Source organism: Hypanus sabinus, chromosome 3, assembly GCF_030144855.1.
Source record: "Hypanus sabinus isolate sHypSab1 chromosome 3, sHypSab1.hap1, whole genome shotgun sequence".
In the NCBI taxonomy this organism is placed as follows: domain Eukaryota; kingdom Metazoa; phylum Chordata; class Chondrichthyes; order Myliobatiformes; family Dasyatidae; genus Hypanus; species Hypanus sabinus.
The window spans coordinates 53,882,645-53,905,506 of record NC_082708.1 but is presented as its reverse complement, the minus strand read 5'-3'; the positions used below and the strand labels follow the sequence as shown (position 1 = coordinate 53,905,506).

At 41.2% G+C, this 22,862-nt stretch overlaps 1 protein-coding gene across 3 annotated transcripts in view; it reads left to right on the top strand.

Annotated features, from left to right (window-relative positions):
• Positions 1 to 22,317, top strand: part of LOC132391325 (LIM and senescent cell antigen-like-containing domain protein 1) — a 96,872-nt gene extending 74,555 nt beyond the window's left edge. For all 3 annotated transcript variants that reach the window (XM_059964366.1, XM_059964365.1, XM_059964364.1), the window contains exons 5-10: positions 1,647 to 1,796; positions 4,678 to 4,828; positions 15,799 to 15,891; positions 16,705 to 16,753; positions 18,076 to 18,151; positions 20,101 to 22,317. In XM_059964366.1, the coding sequence (XP_059820349.1) occupies positions 1,647 to 1,796; positions 4,678 to 4,828; positions 15,799 to 15,891; positions 16,705 to 16,753; positions 18,076 to 18,151; positions 20,101 to 20,215 (634 nt within the window). In that variant the 3' untranslated portion in view covers positions 20,216 to 22,317. The remainder of the gene's footprint in view (positions 1 to 1,646; positions 1,797 to 4,677; positions 4,829 to 15,798; positions 15,892 to 16,704; positions 16,754 to 18,075; positions 18,152 to 20,100) is intronic.
• Positions 22,318 to 22,862: the final 545 nt, after the last annotated feature.

The following is a 22,862-nucleotide window of genomic DNA, read 5'->3' as shown; positions in this document are numbered from 1 at the left end:
TAGTTACCTTCCTAAAACTGTTTTTTTTAATATATATAAAAAGCTTTTAAAATAAAACACAGAAAATCTATTAGCAGTGGTTCCAAAACAATGTCTCCTTTTCCAAAATGCTATTATGGTTCAGGAACACCAGGGCTTGAATTTCCTCTCTTCTCAGCTCTGAATGGGAAACACATCCTTAGAGTCACACCACAGTTCTCCCAGTGTCCTTTCACTTGATGGAGAATGAACATGCTGCATTGATGGGAGTCAGTTTTCAGTGCCCTCCTGGGCAAAAGGAGCCAGGAAGAGCAGGAGCTTTGTAGGAACCTGTGCAGGCTTCTGAAGAATTGGTAATTGGTTTGTTATTTTCACATGTTGTGAGGTACAGTAAAAATCTTATTTTGTATGCCGTCCATACAGATCATCTTGCCACATCAGTACATTGAGCTAGTAGAAGAAGGGAAAAGCAACAACGATGCACACAGTAAATTGATTCCTGTACTGAGGGACTTTGTACAGAAGTTGCTAGGGAGGTTTTTATGAGGAAAGTTAGTGCCCTCTATGAAAACTCTATTGAATCTACTTCGGCAGTTGAAAACTTTTCACTTGAGCACTGCAGCTGTGAGAAGTGAAGGGGATCCTTTGAGAGCTTTGAATGCACTTCTGTGAGCTTTTACTTTAGGTTACAAATATAGATGAGGGCCAACTTGTATAAGGCTAACATTGCCTTCACAGAAAGTGTTCATTTACTGGGTTCCCCCATTGTGAAATCTGATCACTTCTTTTGAGATGTCTTCTATTTATTATCTGTTACCATCTGGTGAACAACTATATCATCTTATATACCTCATTTTCCAGAATTCTTCTTGACATTACTTGCTTTATGAAACTGGCTTGGATGTAGTGATCTCACTTTGGGTCAGTCTATTTGAGAACAGGAAAAATGGGCCTATATTTTTAAACACTTGATTGTAGTCTCTATATTAGTAATGGCTCATTCATTATGGAGTGTATAATACCAGTCTCTAGATACCTGAGAGGAATGCAAGGCTTGAATGCAAGACATCTGGTAAGCTAAGAGCAATAGTTAACATAAGGGAATATAATATTGTTACCATCATGGAGACTTGTTTAACATATAGCCAGGATGGGCAGCTCAGCATTCCTGGGTATGGCATCTTTTTAAAAAGGACAGAGGAAGAGTGGTGATGTATTTAAAAAATGGTATTGAAATATTAATTGAGGAAGCTATTGCTTCAGTAAGGAGGGAGAATGTCCTTAAAAAGTTCATCAATTAAGCGCAAGTAGAGCCTTTATCCAGTCAGTGTCACATTCCTGGAACCTTACTGGTTAGTTTGAAATTTTAAAGATGGTGTTATTTTGAAAAAGAAGTTTGGAAACTCTGCATTATGTAAAGGTTATTTTTAAGTCGCAAACTAAAGAAAATCTGCAGATGCTGGAAATCCTGATGAAGTGTCTTGGCCTGAAATGTAGAAGCTGCTTGGCCTTCTGAGTTCTTCCAGCATTCTGTACACGTGTTATTTTTAAGTTTTGAATTCTTCCTGCTTTAAATTTGCCTTGTTATTTTCATCCATTTGCCTATATAGAATGAACATAAAAATGTTTAGTTAAAAGGAATTATTCATTCAAATTTCTGCTTGCAGACATCTTTGCCGTCCATGCCATAATCGTGAAAAGGCTAGAGGTCTGGGGAAATATATCTGTCAGAAGTGTCATGCTATTATCGATGAACAACCACTTATATTCAAGAATGACCCTTATCACCCCGATCACTTCAACTGTGCAAACTGCGGGTAAGCAATATTTCAGTTATTAATGTATATTGAATCAGTTGATGTGCATTAGCACAGCTCTGTTTCAAGGGTAACTGTCTTGGGGGCGAGATATTCATTCACTTTGTAAATGATATAGGTATCTAAGGGGTAGGAGGATTTATTATAATCAGTGAAAATAAAGTTTATTTACATATACAGCAATTATTCCTTGTTTTCACCTCAGTCTACTTATATTTTTCATGTTTCCTTTTTTCCCCTCTAGATGCCTATTGCTTCTCTATCCTTTCTTCTCCTTTTTACCTTCGATCAACAGTAATGTACACTCAGTAGCTGCTTTACACCTCTTTAATGTAAATATCTAATCAGCCAATCACATGGCAGAAACTCAGTGCAGAAAAGCACTTAGGCATGGTTAAGAGGTTTGGTTGTGTTCAGACCAAATATCAGAACGGGGAAGAAATATGATCTAAGTGACTTTGACTGTGGAATGATTGTTGGGGTGGTTTCAGTATCTCAGAAGTTGCTGATCTCCTGGGATTTTCACGCACAAGTCTCTAACAGAGATCGGTGAGGAAAACAAAAATTCATCCAGTGAGCGGCAGTTCTGTGGGCAAAAGTGCCTTGTTAATATGAGCGGTCAGAAGAGAATGGCCAGACTAGTTCAAGCTGACCATAAGGACACAGCAACTCAAATAACCACTGGTTCCAACAGTGGTGTGCGGAAGAGCATCTCTAAATATACAACACGTTGAACCTTGAAGTGGATGAGTTACAGCAACAAAATACAACAAAACATATTGGGTGGCCACATTATTAGGTACAGGAGGCACTGAGTACATAGTGTCTGGTCTAAATACTTGGTTTTAAATACTCATGACCATTGATCACCATCGGGCTCTTTTACCATGAAGTGAGACTCATTCCAATGATCTTTATATTTTTTGCCTTGAAATAATCAAAATTTTGGCAAACATTGCTTTCATCACTCATGGAAGACTGGAACTAATAGAGGCACTTTTTAAATATAATTTGCTATAACTATCTGAATGCATTGCTCAAACGGTGTTATTAATCAATGGAGAACAATTACTGAATCTGTGCGCCTGACCTGGTTTACATTAAAAGCTGCTTGAGTCAATTTTGTCCCTGTTGGAATTACACCCTTATCAGTATTCAGTTTCCTTCATTCGAATGCTCATTCATATAATATTGCCAGGAATGCAGAGTTCTTTTGAATTGTACATCAATGAGGGAAGGAGAGATGAATTGATTAAATTATTTGGTTACATTGCACAAAGTTTGTATTGTAAATATCTTTTTAATTGACTTAGTCCAGTGATCACATAAAATGATACACACTAGCCAAGGAATTTGGGAATGGTGAAATACATTTGAAATGGACTAAAGCAAGCTTAAAAATAAATATTACAAGATCCATGATTATTTCAAAATATATCCTCTCTTAAGGCCAAGGAATCATACAAGTCCTCTCTTTGTTTTGGAAAGGAAGTTGTGAGATCGGTTTTGAAAACAGTTCAGTACACAACTTGGTGGTGAATTGTTGAAACTTAATCTGAAACACCAACAGAGCAGAGTGATCTGCTCCTTTGATTCTGCAGTGTCTCCATTTTAAAGGAAAATAGTCAACATCATTGTAATGGGTTGATTTCTCTGTTTGGGTCTGCTGATTATTTTTAAGGAATGAAGTTAAGAAAATATCATCTCATTAGGATTTAACTGAAGTTGATAGCCATTTAAAGTTTGTATTCTCAATCACTTTATCACTTTTTGATTTGCCATGTCTTAAAGATAACTTGCATTATGTGGATTTAATTGGGTAACTTTTCCTCTCTGTCCTAATATTTACAGAAATAGTAATCTGATGAGTCACACTTTTTCTTAGCAAGCAGTTAAGGAATTTAGTATGCCGTTTCGAAGGGGTGTAACACTTCAGGCCTCAAATTCCTGTCAGTTATGCCATAACCACAAACTTTTCAATCAAAAAAATGTAATTTCCTGCTAGATGCCTTCAATTTTCAATTATTGCAGATTTAACTATATAACATTTTTAAATACCAGGACTCTCTTTAAGGAAAATTCTATCATGTTCTGTCCTTGTTTTTAATAAGAGCGTAAAGGTATATGGCCCTTGTCTAATGCTGGATGAAAATACTTTTCCTCTCATCCTTACACCAATTATTTTCAAATAGGCTTTTCACTACTTTGTTAAGGAGAATAAGTCTTTATTTAGCTCCTCATTACTTTATACACATGACCTCTGCTGTTCAAAAGGAAACCACCCTAGTTTATCCAATCTTTCCCCAGAAAAACAATATATCAATCCTAGCAACATCCTCCTAAATCTCCTCTGCATATTTCCTGTAGTCTAGTGAACAAAACTGTATGCTGTGGGCCAAGTATTGTTCAAGCAATTCCAGCATAGAGTACGTGTCTTCTATTGTCTGCCTCAGCTAATAAAGGAAAAAAATCCTGCTTACCTTTTCAGTTGCCCTGTTGACCTCTCCAGCTACTTTCAAGGAATTGCAGCTCCATATCCTGCCATTCATTGTACATTCCCCTGCTTTGTTCTCCCTCATCAAGTGTATTATTGTGCATTTCTGTCAGTTTAAGTTCCATTTGCCATTTTTCTGCCAGCTGACCAGACCATCAATGACTTCTTGCATTTTAGAGCTTTCCCTGTTTCAACCACACAACCAATTTTCGGATCTCAAATACCACAAACCTTTGTATTTTGTACTTTTACCAACAGCAAAATATGTATATTTCTCTATGAAATTTTGTATAGAACCTCAATGTAGATTATCTTAATTTTCAAAGTAAATTATCTCAGTGAGAGATGATACAAATGAATGGTTCTTTGCTGCTTTATTTTAATTAGAAAAGAGTTAACTGCCGAAGCCCGAGAACTGAAAGGAGAACTGTATTGCTTGCCATGCCATGATAAAATGGGCGTTCCCATTTGTGGTGCTTGCCGACGGCCAATTGAAGGGCGCGTAGTCAATGCCATGGGCAAGCAGTGGCATGTGGAGGTAAACTGATTAATATCCTATTCTCTTTATTGCTTTGACTATTGCCTTCCCAGTGTAGAATGATCATTGCAAATGTAAGGGTTGTTTATGTGCTTTAATATTTTCTTTCCATATTCTGGGTTATCATTGAGTGGTGAAACGGAGGAGATTGTTTCTTCATTACCGAATGCAGACATTCTTGCTATAGAGGGAGTACAGAAGAAGGTTCACCAGATTGATTCCTGGGATGGCAGGACTATCATTTGAAGAAAGACTGGATCGACTAGGCTTATACTCACTGGAATTTAGAAGATTGAGGGGGGATCTTATTGAAACATATAAAATTCTAAAGGGATTGGACAGGCTAGATGCAGGAAGATTGTTTTCGATGTTGGGGAAGTCCAGAACGAGGGGTCACAGTTTAAGGATAAAGGGGAAGCCTTTTAGGACCGAGATGAGGAGAAACTTCTTCACACAGAGAGTGGTGAATCTGTGGAATTCTCTGCCACAGGAAACATTTGAGGCTGGTTCATTGCCTATATTTAAGAGGAAGTTAGATATGGCCCTTGTGGCTAAAGGGATCGGGGGTATGCAGAGAAAGCAGGTACAGGGTTCTGAGTTGGATGATTAGCCATGATCATACTGAATGGCGATGCAGGCTCGAAGGGCCGAATGGCCTACTCCTGCACCTATTTTCTATGTTTCTATGTTAGGCGGGTGGAGGAGGGGGAATAAAAGCTGGAAGGTGATTGGTAGAAGAGGCAAAGGGCTGAAAAAGGCAGTATCTAATAGGCATCATACACAAAATGCTGGAGGAAGTCAGCAGGTCAGGCAGTGTCTATGGAAATGAATAGATAGTTGTTGTTTTGGGCCAAGATCTCCAGATCGGAGAATAGGCATGCTTGTTTACTGCTCAATTTTTATTTATTCTTGGGCTGTGGTCAATATATACTATATTACATTAATATTGTTTCCTTTTATCCTGAAGGCATTTGATTTGGATACATCTCAGGTTAGGTAGCAATGATAGTTTCCCTTCCTAGATGGGCTTTCATAATCTGATAGATTTCATTGTCAGTTTTGTTCATGCAGGCACACAAATATCATTACTGATTTAATTAAATGTTAAGGTCTACCTTGTTGAGAACTTAACAAATGTCTCAGAAAGATAATCTCCATTTTTTTTGTCCCTGCCTGTTTATCACAAATATATCAACTCTGGCCTAATTCTGCTCCAATGTATTGTATTACAGTCTAACTCCAGTATGGGAACCATGAGTATAAAAATTGTGCACCTGTAGCGGTGTGCTACACGCAGCGCTAAAATTACGACACGGAGTCGGTAACTGCAGTCGAAGGAAAAAACTTTATTCGAAAACTTCAGCCTCACTTTTAAGCCTCTGTCAACCGGCCCCCCATGGCGTAGAGGCTCCAAAGCTCTGTGCTCGCAAACCCCCGTAGGCTATCTAATTGTGAGTCGGTTCGGATACGCTAGGAAATGGGGCGCCACATAACCCCCCCCCAGAACCGGCGATACACCCCCCAATGTCCACAGTCTGGGCCAGAACCTGCTTGGGAGGTCGGCCTCTGCGCCGAGGTGCGGGAAACTCGGCCGGTTGCGCCAGGTCCACATGGGCCGGCTTGAGGCGGTCCACCGTGAAAACCTCCTCCTTCCCCCCAACGTCCAGCACGAACGTGGACCCGTTGTTCCGGAGCACCATAAACGGCCCCTCGTATGGCCGCTGCAGCGGTGGCCGATGCCCGCCCCTTCGTACAAACACAAACTTACAGTTCTGTAGGTCTTTGGGTACGCAGGTCGGGTGCCGCCCAAGCTGTGAAGTGGGTATGGGGGCCAGGTTACCGAGCTTCTCACGAAGTCTGCCCAGGACTGCTGCGGGTTCTTCCTCTTGCCCCCTTGGGGCTGGTAGGAACTCCCCGGGGACGACCAGGGGCGCGCCGTATACCAACTCGGCCGACGAGGCGTGCAGGTCATCCTTGGGCGCTGTGCGGATACCGAGTAGGACCCAGGGAAGCTCGTCCGCCCAGTTGGCTCCTCGCAGGCGGGCCACGAGGGCCGACTTCAGGTGACGGTGGAAACGCTCCACTAGCCCGTTCGACTGTGGGTGGTAGGCAGTTGTGTGGTGCAGCTGAGTCCCCAAAAGGCTGGCCATAGCTGACCACAGGCTGGAGGTGAACTGGGCGCCTCTGTTGGAGGTAATGTGGGCCGGGACACCAAAGCGAGATATCCAGGTGGCGATCAGGGCTCGGGCGCAAGATTCGGAGGTGGGGTCGGTGAGCGGGACCGCCTCTGGCCATCTTGTGAACCGGTCCACGATAGTCAGGAGGTAATGCGCTCTGCGCGACACTGGCAGGGGGCCCACGATATCCACATGAATGTGGTCGAAACGCCGGTGGGCGGGATGGAACTGCTGCGGTGGGGCTTTGGTGTGCCGCTGCACCTTGGCCATCTGGCAGTGCATGCATGTTCTGGCCCATTCACTGACCTGTTTGCGGAGTCCGTGCCAAACGAACCTGCTGGAAACCATCCGGACAGTTGTCCGGATGGAGGGATGCGCCAAGTTATGAATGGAGTCGAAAACGCGGCGCCGCCATGCTGTCGGGACGACTGGATGGGGCTGGCCGGTGGCGACGTCACAGAGTAGGGTCCTCTCACCTGGGCCCACGGGGAGGTCCTGGAGCTGCAGACCGGAGACTGCGGTCCTGTAACTCGGAATCTCCTCATCCGCCTGCTGTGCCTCTGCCAGCGCCTCAAAGTCTACCCCTTGGGAAAGGGCATGAACGGTAGGGCGAGAGAGCGCATCCGCCACGACATTGTCCTTACCCGAGACCTGCCGAACATCCGTCGTGTATTCAGAGATGTAGGACAGGTGGCGTTGCTGGCAGGACGACCAGGGGTCGGATGCTTTCGTAAACGCAAAGGTAAGCGGTTTGTGGTCCGTGAACGCGGTGAAGGGCCGACCTTCTAGGAAGTACCTGAAATGCCGGATTGCCAGGTATAGCGCCAACAGTTCTTGGTCGAAAGCCGCAGGTCGGGTGGCCGCAGGTGTTTGCTGAAAAACGCCAGGGGTTGCCAGCGACCTGCGATGAGCTGCTCCAGCACCCCACCGACTGCCGTGTTGGATGCGTCCACTGTGAGGGCGGTAGGGGCGTCCATTCTGGGATGTACTAGCATTGCGGCGTCCGCCAAAGCTTCCTTCGTTTGAACGAAAGTGGCGGCGGACTCCTCGTCCCAGGTAATGTCCTTGCTCGGACCCGACATCAGGGCGAACAGGGGGCGCATGATCCAGGCAGCTGAAGGGAGGAAGCGGTGGTAGAAATTGACCATACCTACGAATTCCTGAAGGCCTTTGATCGTGGTGGGTCGGGGGAAGTGGCGGACCGCATCTACCTTAGCGGGCAGAGGGGTTGCCCCGTCTTTAGTAATTCTGTGGCCCAGGAAGTCAATGGTATCGAGTCTGAACTGGCATTTGGCAGGGTTGATTGTAAGACCGTACTCACTCAGTCGGGCGCAGAGTTGACGGAGGTGGGACAGATGCTCCTGACGATTGCTGCTGGCTATGAGAATGTCGTCTAAATAGATGAATGCGAAGTCCAGGTCCCGTCCCACCGCGTCCATTAACCGCTGGAACGTCTGTGCGGCATTCTTCAGGCCGAACGGCATGCGGAGGAACTCGAAAAGGCCGAATGGGGTGATGAGAGCCGTTTTGGGGACGTCGTCAGGATGCATCGGGATTTGATGATATCCCCGGACGAGATCTATCTTGGAGAAGATCCGTGCGCCGTGCAGGTTTGCCGCAAAGTCTTGAATGTGCGGCACAGGGTAGCGGTCCAGTGTGGTAGCCTCGTTCAACCTGCGGTAGTTGCCGCATGGTCTCCAGCCCCCCGTCGCTTTGGGCACCATGTGCAGGGGGGAAGCCCATGGGCTGTCGGACCGCCGGATGATCCCCAATTCCTCCATCCTCTGGAACTCCTCCTTCGCCAGTCGGAGCTTGTCCGGGGGAAGCTGCCGAGCACGGGCATGGAGGGGTGGTCCCTGGGTCGGGATGTGGTGCTGTACGCCGTGTCGGGGCATGGCTGCTGTGAACTGCGGTGCCAGAACCGATGGGAACTCCGCCAGGACCCTGGTGAAGTCGTTGTCGGACAGCATGATGGAGCCGAGGTGAGGGGCTGGCAACTGGGCTGCACCCAGGGAGAACGTCTGAAAGGTCTCGGCGTGTACCAGTCTCTTCCTGGGCAGGTCGACCAGCAGGCTGTGAGCCCGCAAAAAATCCGCACCCAGAAGCGGTTGGGCTACGGCGGCCAGTGTGAAGTCCCACGTGAACTGGCTGGAGCCGAACTGTAGCTGCACCTGGCGGGTGCCATAGGTCCTTACGGTGCTGCCATTCACGGCCCTCAGGGGGGGACCCGGTGCCCTGCTGCGGGTGTCGTAACTCGTCAGAGGTAAAACGCTGATCTCAGCCCCAGTATCGACCAAAAACCGGCGTCCCGACCTTCTATCCCACACATACAGGAGGCTATCCCGATGGCCAGCCGCCGTAGCCATCAGTGGCGGCTGGCCCTGGCGTTTCCCGGGAACTCGCAGGGCGGGCGACAACGGCGGGCCTCTGCACCCCACCGCTGGTGGTAGAAGCACCAGTGTTCATTGGGCCGGGGGTTGGCGGGCTCTGCGGCCGGGCCTGGACTGGTTTGCTGCCGGGAGCGGGGCTGGGAGATCCGCGCGATGGACGCCCCGCTCACCTTTTTGGCGTTCCACAGCAAGTCCACCCGGGCTGCCACCTTCCGAGGGTCACTGAAATCCGCGTCGGACAGCAGCAGGCGGATGTCCTCGGGCAGCTGCTCCAGGAATGCCTGCTCAAACATGAGGCCTGTGTGTCCGTCGGCCAGAGACAACATCTCATTCATTAAAGCCGATGGAGGTCTGTCGCCCAAGCCATCCAGGTGCAGTAAACGGGCAGCCCGCTCACGCCGTGAGAGTCCGAAAGTCCTGAGGAGCAGGGCTTTGAATTCCATGTACTTGCCATCTGCCGGGGGCGACTGTACGAACTCCGCGACCTGGGCCGCTGTGTCCTGGTCGAGGGAGCTCACCACGAAGTAGTAGCGGGTGTCTCCTGAGGTGATCCGGCGAACGTGGAATTGGGCTTCGGCTTGCTGGAGCCATAGGTCCGGGCGCTGTGTCCAGAAACCTGGCAGTTTCAACGAAACCGCATGAACAGAGACGGTGTCGGTCATTTCTGGTCCAAAAATCGTTTGGACCGTCGGGGTCACCAATTGTAGCGGTGTGCTACACGCAGCGCTAAAATTACGACACGGAGTCGGTAACTGCAGTCGAAGGAAAAAACTTTATTCGAAAACTTCAGCCTCACTTTTAAGCCTCTGTCAACCGGCCCACCATGGCGTAGAGGCTCCAAAGCTCTGTGCTCGCAAACCCCCGTAGGCTATCTAATTGTGAGTCAGTTCGGATACGCTAGGAAATGGGGCGCCACACACCTTTGCTAACTAAGTGCACAAAGTTATTGTAGGACTGGATTTCCGCAGATACTGACTGGAATTTACACATTATTCTCAATGTGTGATCAAATGCTATTTTTGAGTACTGTAATATACTTTTGAACTCTGAAACCTAAGTACTTTGCCACTCATCTATCAATAACACTGGCCCAATAAAACCCTTTTTCATTATGATTGATGACACATTGTGGGCTTGCCTGTTTTGTATCATTTTCTGTATATTTCTTTATGGCTGAACACAGCTCATTATTCTTGTTTATATGCAATTGACTCTCCTGACTTCACAACATGCCACATTGCAATCAACTGATTCTTGACTAGATCCTTTTTCAACTGATTCATGATTGTTCCAAAATATACTTTTGTAAAAGCCTTCCTTTTTTCAGTTATAGTCGGAGAGTTGACTGTGTTCCCTTCCTTTTGTAGTTGAAGTCATAGCAAGGCTGATTCAGGCTACGTCCACACGACACTGGATAAATCCATAACCGAAGCTTTTTCTCTTCGTTTAGTCCACCGAAAATAGTGCTTTTCTAAAACACTCTCCAGGGTGTGTAATTTTGAAAACGCCGGATTGGCCAGAGCACTGTGGGCGGGGTAACTGGAGACATCTAAAAATGCTGTAATGACGTACCGGAACAGATACTGGCAGCAGCATGCTATGTCATTGTTTTTTTGAACGCAACCTAACAATTTCAGAACAGATGGCAACGAGACTGAAGCCAGAAGAGTTAGAAATGTACTCACCAAATACTTTGACCCATAACTTACTGAATAAATAAGTATATTCACTTTGCCCTGTTTTCTGTCCTTGCTCGTATGAAGGTGGTTTACCTATTTATGCAAGTACTTCTCTGACAATAGATGTGTAACAGCCTAATGTAACATTATACAAGATCTTGTACAAAATACAAGATAATACTGATGCAGACATGTTTTATACAGTTAACAAGGGGCTTTATTAATGCAACAGAGTTGGTCAGTTTTTCATTGTTCATCGTCAGCCTTGGACTCCCTGCCGTTTGCCTCCATACGGTCCAGTATTTGTTTTTTTTAGTGTTAAGTCCTCTTGCATGAGAGCAACAGCTGTCCATCTTTTAAATTTTTCTAGTCTGTAATTGAACAAACACGCACCGTCTTTCATGGCGAGATTCGACACCAAACATGTCGCTTGTTTTCGGTAGATGTGTCCTGCGCATGCGCAGTAGGATGAGATTCGCCAAAATCTCCATTTCAATGTGGACAGAGATATTTTCAAAAACGCTTGACATGGATGCCTATCGTTTTTACGTGAAACCGGCGTTTTCAAAATTATCTGATCTAGTGTAGACATAGCCTTAAAAGACACTTCTAAGTGTTAATTTCAAATTGATATCTAGTTTGTTTATAAATATTTAGATGCTTAACCTATTTGGAGCAAGTAACTTAATTTTTCACAAACTACTATATTTGCAGATATTAATGTATTTATTTAGAGATACAGTGCAAAACAGATCCTTCTGGCCCAGTGAGCCATGACGCTCATCAACTCGACTATTTACCGGACAATTTACCAGTACTACTTTGGACAGGTGGAGGAATCCACGCAGTCACAAAAAGAATGTACAAACTCTTTACAGACAGCACCAGAATTGAACTCTGAACTTCAACACCGTAATAGCGTCACACTAATGAGCGCGACGATACTGTGTCTAGTAAGGAGTGCTTCAAAACTCTGTCTGAACAGTTTTATCTTTAAATTGGAGCAAAAGGACATTGACAAAATTTTTGCTTCTGGCTGTGGACACAAGTCACTGAACTTAGTGTGTCTTCAAAAGCCATACAACTTTAAAGACAGGAGGCCTCAGGGAAAACAACTAAATCTCTTGTTTATTTTGAAATGCAAACCTTATCTGTGTAGCTTCCATCCATCTGCAAAGTACCTCCCATTAATCCCTTTACAAATCTCTGCAATCAACTTTCCAATAATGCCCATCTCTCCTCTTGTTATCCTTTGTTTAACAAACCTTAATGGACTTTTATTCAACTTAATTCTTCTGTGATTTCAGTTCTCTGCAGTGTTTGAAGGAAAGGTTAATTGATCAACATGCAAGACTTTTGTAACATCAATCTTCGCTTCAGAAGCAGGACACTTCAGTGTAGTGTTACCATGGGCTAACTGTGTCCAGTGAGACACAGGATATCCCCATTTTGTGTATTACACTGTAGCACTGAGCTAGTCCTATAAATAAACTCTCCTCAAGCTTCCAGCCGGGTACAGGTATTGAATTTAACCGACATGTCTAGTTTGGTGGTATATATACCCCCACTGTCTGTCGCTACTGATTGGTTAGTACTTAACTAATCAGGTTTCTGCTGTTCCATCTTGTTTACAATCGAATTCCGGTCTGACTTCCCTAAATTCCCATGGTTTCTGGAAGGATTACCAGTATCGTGAAGAAATACCAGATTTAATACCACCCACAAACCCGGAAGGAAGCTCCAATCCCAGTTTATGCGGGTCAAAGAATGGCTGGCGTTTACAGGATGCCCTGTGAATGTGGAGTGGCGTGTATCTGCAAGATGGGGTGCACAGCAAAAACCTGCATCAAGGAGCATAGGAAGTGTATCCGTTTGGGTTACATGGAGAAATCGACAGTAGGGTTGACTGTGACGGCACAAGACTACTGTGCTGTACCAGTGACTTCTGGGACTGCCTGGTGAAGGAAGCCATTGAAATAAGGCGAGAGTAAGAATTTTAACAAAGACAAAGGTCTTGCTCTAAGAAAGGTGAGACAGTGGAAACCTGATTGGTTTGTCCTCAACCAATGATGACGGGGCCATATTCCATCAAACTATTCCATCCCCGATGAAGATGGCGGAGTTTGTCATCGAAACATCGATTAAAATCGATACCTGTACCTGGCAGGAAGCCCGAGAAGAGTTTATTCATCAGATATGCGGGAAAAGCACTCGATCCTTTTTTTGTGCTGGTCCTATTTTCTTCCAAATTTTAAAGATAGAACATAATGTAACTTAATAAAAATTGCAGGGCTGTAAAAGCAATCATCATCTTTCTACCAATGTTGAACAATACACGAAGGATGCTTTGGAGAATTTAAAAATATTCAATCCCTGAACCACCTCTAATTTAGTCTTTAGTCGTACAAGGTGAGTCAGATGGAAAGGTTAGTTTTCATGAGGTAAACATGAAATTTGTGATTAGCTCAGTTTTTGTGAAATATGCCATTGATGCCCAAGCCTTTTTGTTTTCATTACTGTTCATATCTCAAGTTGCAGATGTGAACTGAGTTATTTCTAATTTTGGTTATATTAACAGCCCAGGTTTAAGTATTTGGATGATTAGGTTTCAAAATACATCAGCAGTTAGGCATATACTTGTGGTGGTGCGTGATTGCAGAAGTGTGAGCGCTGCTTTCTCATTATTATTGAGAAATTAAATAAAATTGCAAAAACAGAAGTGAAACTTTGAAAAGAATTTAATTTTTTGTTAGTGTAACTTGGAACATGAATTTAAGGTTAAAATCTGAGAAGGCTGATCAGTTTGGCTATTCTATCTATATACTACTAAAATTCTCATGCTCTGTTTGTGACCTCCAATTAGTGCAAACAGTCCATTATAGCGGCACTTTTTTTGGCTAAATCGACTTAAAATGTGCTAGCTTACAGAATGCAGGCAAAGTTCATGGTTATATATTTGTATAAAATTGCTCATTCACAAAAATCAACAGGTTGCCTTTCACCCGAGAGCCAATCCACCATCATGGAAATCGGGACGTGACACCACAACACATGTACGGCCAGCCTCAGCAGCGACACCAACCGGAGCGAAAGGGCAGGGCAGTTCTAGTTCGAGCAGTCACATATCACCATCAGCATGTGCAGGACTGGGACAGATGTAATTGCCACACATCAATAAGAGATCATTAAACCTTATTGTAATAACATACTTCTCTTTCAATATTTTTATTAGTTTCTGCATAAAGGAATACAGAGTACAAGAAGATATATATTATAAGTCAAAACAAAAGTACCAAATACATTGTATTAAAAATACAGTTACTATCACAAAACCCTGTATTCATAAATACTAAACTAAATCGTAATATTGAAATATAAAAAATTTGGTATACAGAAAAAAAAAGTCTAAACCCACTACCAAAGTCAGAGCTGTTAGGAGAAGCAGGAAAAAAGGGGGAAAATCCCTTATCGTATAATAAAATATATTATCAGCCACCATATGTGCTTTTACAACAAATCAAAGGTTTTGAAAATAACTCAAAAATGGTCCCCACAATGTATAAAAGTCTTGACTAGATTCAAAAACTGATCATCAGATCTTCTCTTAATTTAAGCATGACATAACATCCTGTAACCCGTAATGACATACTTCGAGGCACCCATTAAACCCTTTGCTGTAGTCAAAGGACAGCGGTGACTACATCACGTCCATTTAGGAAAGCGCCAACCACATCATCAAGAATAATCAGCTTCCTTTGGTATTACTGCTTCGTATCTTCTATCCAGCGTTAGAGTAAAAAAAATATGGTAAGCCTAATTATGCCATGTAGAAAGAGAAGGGGGACGCCAAACTTCGTCAGGAAGCGGCAAGGAGAGGGAGAGAACAAGAATCGGCTGAGGCCAGGGCCACGCGACTCCAGGATCAAAGAGTCAGGACAATAAAGATGAGAGAAGAAGAGACAGAGGAGGAGAGGCATGCACATCTCCAGAATGACAACAACAGGCACAGCAGGAGGAGAGGGGAAGAGACAAAGGAGCAGAGAAATGCAAGATCAGAGACAAAGAACAAACAGCAGAAGAGATGAAGAGACAACGCATGAAAGGACTGCACGTCTCCAGAATGACAACGAGAGGCACAAGGGTGGCAGATCAGCCTGAAATGTTGACATTGGAACTGTCCTTCATTAAACGAGGAGGAGCTATATTTTCCTTGCTACACGTCTTTCTTCTTTAATAAACTTGTTTTTATTCTTCAATTTTCAAAGCAAAGCAATGCCAGTAGCATTAAGGAAAATTTAATGTTCATTCTGGTCACATCAGACTGCACTACCTTTCTTTCAAAGGGTGCCCCAACGGATCACCCTATTGTCTAGTACTCTTATAATACTGTTTTCCCCATCTTAAAACAATTAAGAAATGTTGCCTTTACCTTTCTTTTATTGAGTTTATTTTTGCAAGAATTGTGTTTTCTCATGGAGGTCTGTAAAGTATAAAAAGTTATGAAGTTAGAAGTAAAATATATTATCAGAGTAAATACATGACCCCACATACAACTCTGAGATTCATTTTCTGCGAATTATAAGAAAGAAAGATATGATTCAATGTACAACATGCATCTTTGGTTATATCTTGCACTGAGTAACTGCTGTGAAGTTTGCTTTGCTGGTTTATTTGTGGAAGGAAGGATCGCTTAACAAATTGAACATGTTACAATCTATTTACAGCATTTTGTATGCGCCAAGTGTGAGAAACCATTTTTGGGTCACCGTCACTATGAAAGGAAGGGATTGGCTTATTGTGAGACGCACTATAATCAGGTAAAACAGCATTATTCTGTCATTTAATTTAATAGCAATTTAATTTTTCTTTTACCCAAACATGACAATTTTGGTATGAGTTCTACATTTAGACATTAAATGCTTTTAAACACAGAATCAAAAACATTTACTGATGGTCAGTTTTTTTTTGTGTTTCAGTATCCACTATGGTTTTGATTTTAGTCAGCCAAAATTTATAAGGAAAAGAAGGTTTGCATTTTGAACCTTTCTAGGATCAGGATTACTATTCCTTTTTAAGTAAGCACGAGATTAGCTACTATTAAATGGTCAATGCCTCTTACAGTTATTATTTTATTTTAATTATGTAGTGTTTTTGCTTTTAAGTGCTTTTGATTCAAATTTTAAATCATTCAACTACGCTTAACTGCCTCAGACTGCCAGGGCACTAGAAGGGCAGGAGTGGAGATCTACTTGTCACTCAGCCTGCTTTGCCTCACCTGACATCTGCTGAATGAGGGGTTGTGATGAGGGAGGTCAGCTTATTCTAGCCACTGCATTCTGCTACAGTGTAGTCCAACATTCAAGTACTGAGAGTCCTCTACAAAGGATACCACGGGAAATTTTTGTTTCAGTTTAACGTACATAGAGAATAACACCAATAATGCAACAAAGTGCAATCTGAGAAATGGGTTTGAACTTGCATCAATGATGTGGAGTCAAGAATGTTGCAGCTGAATTCCGTTCATTTCTTTGAAATAAATTTGAAAAGATAGCTGAGAGCATTGTTCTTGTCTTAAACTTTGTATCTTTTGATGTAAGTGTACTTTGAACATCTTGCAATTATCTTTTCAGCTTTTTGGTGATGTTTGCTACCACTGTAATCGTGTGATTGAAGGTGATGGTAAGTTTCACAATGCTTTTTAGTTATTCAAATATTTATGATTGTATTTATGCAAGAAAAGCATAAAATTGTTTTTCTGTTTCCTATTCTGATATAGCTTTAGTAAAATGTACCTACAAAAAAGTGCTTTCCCAAGTTTTAAAATTAAATTAAGATATTCAAATGCTGTGTACAACATAGTCATGGAACACTACAACACAGAAAAGGGCCCTTTGGTCATCTAGTCCATATCGAATTATTAATCTACTTTACCCCCATTGACCTGCACCTGGGCCATAGGCCTACCATCCATGTACCTATCCAAATTTCTCTTAACTGTTGAAATCAAACCTGCATCTTACGTTGGCAGCTCGTTTTACACTCCCACCGTCCTCTAAGTGAAGAAATTCCCCTCATGTTTCCCTTAAACATTTTACATTTCACCCTTAACCCATGACCTTTAGTTGTCATCTTGCCCAATCTCAGTGGAATAAGCCTGCTTGCATTTACCCTATGCCCCTCATAATTTTATATACCTCTATCAAATCTCCCCTCATTCTATTATGCTCTAGGAATAAAGTCCTGACCTATTCAACCTTTCCCTATAACTCAGGTCCTCAAGTCCTGGCAACATGTTTGTAAATTTCCTCTGCACTCTATCAGTCTTATTTCTATCTTTCCAGTAGTTAGGTGACCAAAACTTTACACAGTTCTCAAATAAGGTCTCACCAATATTATATACAACTTCAGCATAACAATCCATCTCCTGTACTTGATTTGTGAAGGCCAATGTGCCAAAAAGCTTTCTTTACAACCTTATCTACCTATGGTGCTACTTACAAGGAATTATGGATCTATATTCTCAAATCACTCTGTTCTACAGCACTCCTCAGTGCCCCATCGCTCACCGTGTAGGTACTACCCTGGTTGTCCTCTTAAGGTGCAACACCTCACTCACGTTTGCATTAAATTCCATCTGCTATCCTTTCAAAATCTATTTTTCTAGCTGCCCCATATCCCAATGCATGTTTTGATAGTCTTCTTCACTGTCCACTACACCCCCAGTTTTGGTGTCATCCACAAATTTGCTGATCCAGTCTACCACATTATCATCCAGATCGTTGATATAGATGACAAACAAGGGACCCAGCACTGATCTCCAGAAACCCAATCATCTATCCCTGAAAGTTGGGATGTTGTACTATTCTCCGAATTACTTCTTTCTATGTTAAATGATAAAACATTGTTTCACCCAAAATATATTCTATTTCTAATCAGCCCTATTATAAATTCTAGTAAGTTAACTTTATAACTTACTCGGTATTTTCCTTCTTCCTATACAGTTGTATCTGCTTTGAATAAAGCTTGGTGTGTTAACTGTTTCGCCTGTTCAACCTGCAACACCAAGCTGACACTCAAGTAAGTACTTTTATTCTAGCTACTCTAGAAATGTTTTCAAAATGTTTTTTCAAATGTTTAATATCAGCCTCTTTCTGAGATTTGTTTTTGAATCAATTCAGGTTTTTTTCCTGCGTGATTCTATATTTTCATTGTTCATACATTACTCTCTCTCTCTTCTGTCCTTTCCTATCCATTCTCTGTATGCTGAAGAGACAAATTTGTTGAAATTGATCTGAAACCAGTCTGTAAACACTGTTACGAACAATTGCCTGAAGAGTTAAAACGCCGACTTGCTAAACGGGAAAGGGATGCAAAAGAAAAACAGAAAAAGAAAAAAATGATGGATATCTGCCTGTAAGGAATGTCTGTCTCTTTTCTTCTGTCTTTGGTTAGTATCTTTGATTTCCATCTGTCTTGTGTTTCAGTCGTCATTTTTGTGCTGTTGTCTCCTTTCATTTTCTTTGTACTTCTGTAATATTGCCTGCCTTTTTCCCCTGCTTTAGTCTATCTGCTGCCGGAACAATCATCTACACTTCTGTTGGCTATTCTAATTCTCTCCTGGCTTCCAACCTACATTGAACTTGGTCACCAATTTGTTGCCTGTGCTTTGCCCCTAGATCTTATTTGTGCATCATCTCTCTGCTTGCTGAACCACATTAGCTTCCAGTTCATCAAAACCCATCTCAGCTCATCAAATTAATTTTTTGATTTTCTTTCTTGTATCTCTTCAGTTCTGACCTACATTGTTACCAATATTTGATATTCTCTCCATAGGCTCTTGCATTCCATTCCTCAAACACTCTACATACTTAAAATCCCTTTTAAAACTTTTAATTTTGGTTACCTGCCCTAAACGTCTTTCTGTACCAATAATATTCCTGTGAACTATCTCAGGACATCAGAATTTATATCAATTTGAAACTTTTAATTAAAACCTTTTTAAAGTAAACACTTCAGTCCTTCTGGTCATCATTCCACCAACTGCATCTATACTAGGTTCTGCAGCAATGTTACCTACTTTAAAATTGAGTTTGACAAGCTATGAACAAAAGTGGGGTGTCTGTATTGTGCTTGTAATCATTTTTCTCCTTTTCTCCTTCAATGCCATCAGTTTTTGCTGACTACAATATTCTAAAGCAACTATAAACATTTTCTAATATCAAAAACTACATGTTAACTGCCTGTCATTATATTCATCTCAGTTTTGTCACTGCTTTTCTTTTAACGTAAAAAATCAACGCATGATTCAGAAGCTGCCACATAAATCTGATCTCTGAACCACATTCCATGGTACATGCTGAGACAATACAGAACTATTGGGACCGTGCAAGAGGTTGAACACTGACAAAGGCAGAGAACTTCACTTGACAGTTTATATAACTTATCATGTAACTTGTCTTTTATTTGCATAGAAACTAAATCAATGTTACCATGATTATCTTTTATCACATTGATAAACATTCCATGTGCTTTTTTGTAATAGGTTCTTTTGTATGGAATCATAGTTGTAGAACGCTACAGCATGGAAACGGGCCATTCAGCCCATCTAGTACATACCAAACTATTACTCTGCCTAATCCCAGTCTGTACCTGGACCAGAGCTCTCCATACTCCTTCCCCATGTGCTTAAACAAGTTCCTCTTAAATGATGAAATCAAAACCACATCCACCATTTCCACTGGCAGCTTGTTCCACTCTCTCTCCACCCTCTGAGTGAAGAAGTTCCCCTTAAATATTTCATTTTTACTTCTTAACCTATGACCTTTCATTCTAGTTTCACCCAACCTCGCTGAAAAAAAGGCTGCTTGCAATTTACCCTTTCTATTCCCTCATAATTTTGACCTGTTATTGGATTAATTCAAAATGTCCAAAATTGCTTGTATTGATCCATTTATTACAATTTCATTTAAAACCTGATTGGATAGAAAGAGCAAAAATATTAAACTTTGTTAATTTTTGTTCCATAGAAACAAGTTTGTGGAGTTTGATATGAAGCCTGTTTGTAAGAAATGTTATGAAAAATTTCCTCTGGAGCTGAAGAAAAGACTGAAGAAACTGGCTGAAAGTGCTGGACGGAAATAAGGAAACTAAAGATTAACAGTCAATTTTCATTATTTTCAAATTCAAATTTTATTTTTAAAAACAGTAAAACTCAGATAATCCACTTAAGGATTACTCCAAAACCCTGTTTGGCTCACAGGGACCCTGGTCTCTCTGCTCCCTTTTAAAATCATTAGAGCTTCATTTCCTGTACTCCCTTTAAACTCACTGGCTTCCTTGAATATTTATTATTCCCACTGTAGCATCTTAAAAATAAATTAGAGATTTTGGAGTAGTAACAGGAATCCTGTCCAATTGTCCTAAGAACCTGCTTGTTCAGTCCTACTGAAGTCCCAAATGTGCAAGATTAAGAAATTTTACTGTATATTGTGACCAGTTATTAGATTATTATCCTAAATTCAAATTATTTAAATGTAAAGTTATCATGGAAGATCTGCTTTGATTTTAACTTTGCAGAGTCGTATCTATTTGTTCAATTTATTACTTTAAAAAACAAGTAATCCATATTCAAAGGTTGCTCCCATTTAAGTGGTCTATTTGCGTATTTTATTCTTCCCTGATTCTGAAGCGATTACAAATATTACAATATTGCAGCTACGTGTTCCCTCCTACATCTGTTTTGCTACTGGTGAGACTTGAGTTTGTTGAATATACTGGAAAAACCTAAATCTCACTACTCTGACATAAAAATGACACATGACACCATGTTGCCATCTCTAAAAGTAGTGAATTGGATTGTTTTTCTAAAATGGTACTATGTTTTCTAAATGTTTGGTACATGCTTTAAGCCTCCATTTGCATGGCCAGTAAATGAAAATACAAAAAAAATTACAGCAGAATGAATTAATATGTGATCTGTTCATTCATGAAGAAACAAGGCTTATGATTTGGCAAATCAAAATGTCTAGATGCAATTTAAAAAGCTTTGATTTGCAGAATGTAACAATATTACTTAATATATTTACTGTGCTTACACTACATCAAATCAGTGCTTCTTTCAATCCACTAAAGTAAATGAATTTATTGACTTATAGACATGAGATGCAAATTAAAGTAAGGCACAGTGTACATTCTTTCATTGTGTACTCTGCTAGATATATGGGTTGGTAGCTTTCAAAAAATATTTTAATCTTCACTATTTTTATCCAGTTTTGTAATCAATTTAAGGAATCAGTTACAAGCCAATGAATCATTGTGAAATAACTGGAAAATATGCATGAATGCTTGTAGTCAGAAACAATGACCAACTTCAGAATTTATGGATTATTCATTTGGTAAAATTTTATTTTGAAAACTGCTATGATAAAGTAAAACAAAACCTAAATATTTGAAGCAGATGTTGATTAACATCAACTGTCATGTAATGGCTTCCTTGTATATTCTGACTTTTTTCTCACATGTTAATATAAGATGCTGTAACAACTGCAGTACTTATTAATTAGTTCTGTTTGCATGTTTTAAAATTGTACAATTTATTGCTTTTTTTTTAACATATTTAGCATGATAAATACTATAATAGAACTCCTAAGAAATAAATTCAATTGTTTCTGTACATGTACTTGAAAGCAAAACTGATCAACTACTACATTTATGTTTTTACTGCTTTGTGGGAAGTATATTAAACTGTCCATGTAAATTTAACTGCTGAAAGAAATTGGACTGTTAGATATACAGAACATTTGTTCTTCTGCCTCACAATTGTAAGTGCTTTGAATACCACATTAGATACAAAACCTTGTACTATTTTATAAAGTTTAATGCAAGTACCAAAACTACTGGACATGCTATCAGTATGTAGCAACTTCCTTCTGTTTTTTATTCAGTTGAACGTATTAATTGTAATAAATGCTGGTGCTACATAATGGGATGCAGTAAATTGGAAAATAAGTTCATCTCAATAATTAGTTTTCTAACTGCTGACATGCATTCTAGTGAAGTAGTTACGTCATGAAACATCATCAGAGCATTAATTCCTTGAAAACTAAGGATATTTGTCCAGTTGAGTGTTTGGGGAAGTGTATACTGAATTTATTTTCTCATTAAAGAATGTATTTTTTTTTGTGTATCACCATGCAGTATCCCAGTATTCAGTATTATGTAATAAAATATATATGTGAGTTGTTGCACTTGGTCATATTTATTACTTTGTATTTTGTCCATCTTAAAAAATATTCTTCCAAATTAGCATTAGAGATGAGACTACAGATGCTGGAATCTGAAGCAAAGACAAACTGAGCTGCTACAAGAATCAGGTCAGGCAGCTATTGTGGAGGGAGATGGACAGTTGCCAATGTGGGCCAAGATACTCATCTGGATTGAAACATCAGCTGTCCCCATCCTTCTACAGATGCTGCCTGATCTGATGAGCTCCTCCAGCAAGGTCGTTTTATGTGTAAGCATTACTTCAGTATAGCAGAAGCTTTACAAAGAGTTGTAAATTGATGAGAAGTGTTCATAACTTGTTTCTCGTTGACAATACTTATGTTGGATCTTTCATATCCACTGGGATTTTACCACCACCATCAAGTCATCAAGAGCACAGTCCCTAGTCTTACTAATGAAGGTAAAAGAAGAGGATTCAGACTTTAGACATAAATGCATACACACAAGTTGACATACAAAAGCTCTTAGCCCTAGAATTTCCTGTCTGCAGTTGACACTACTAATA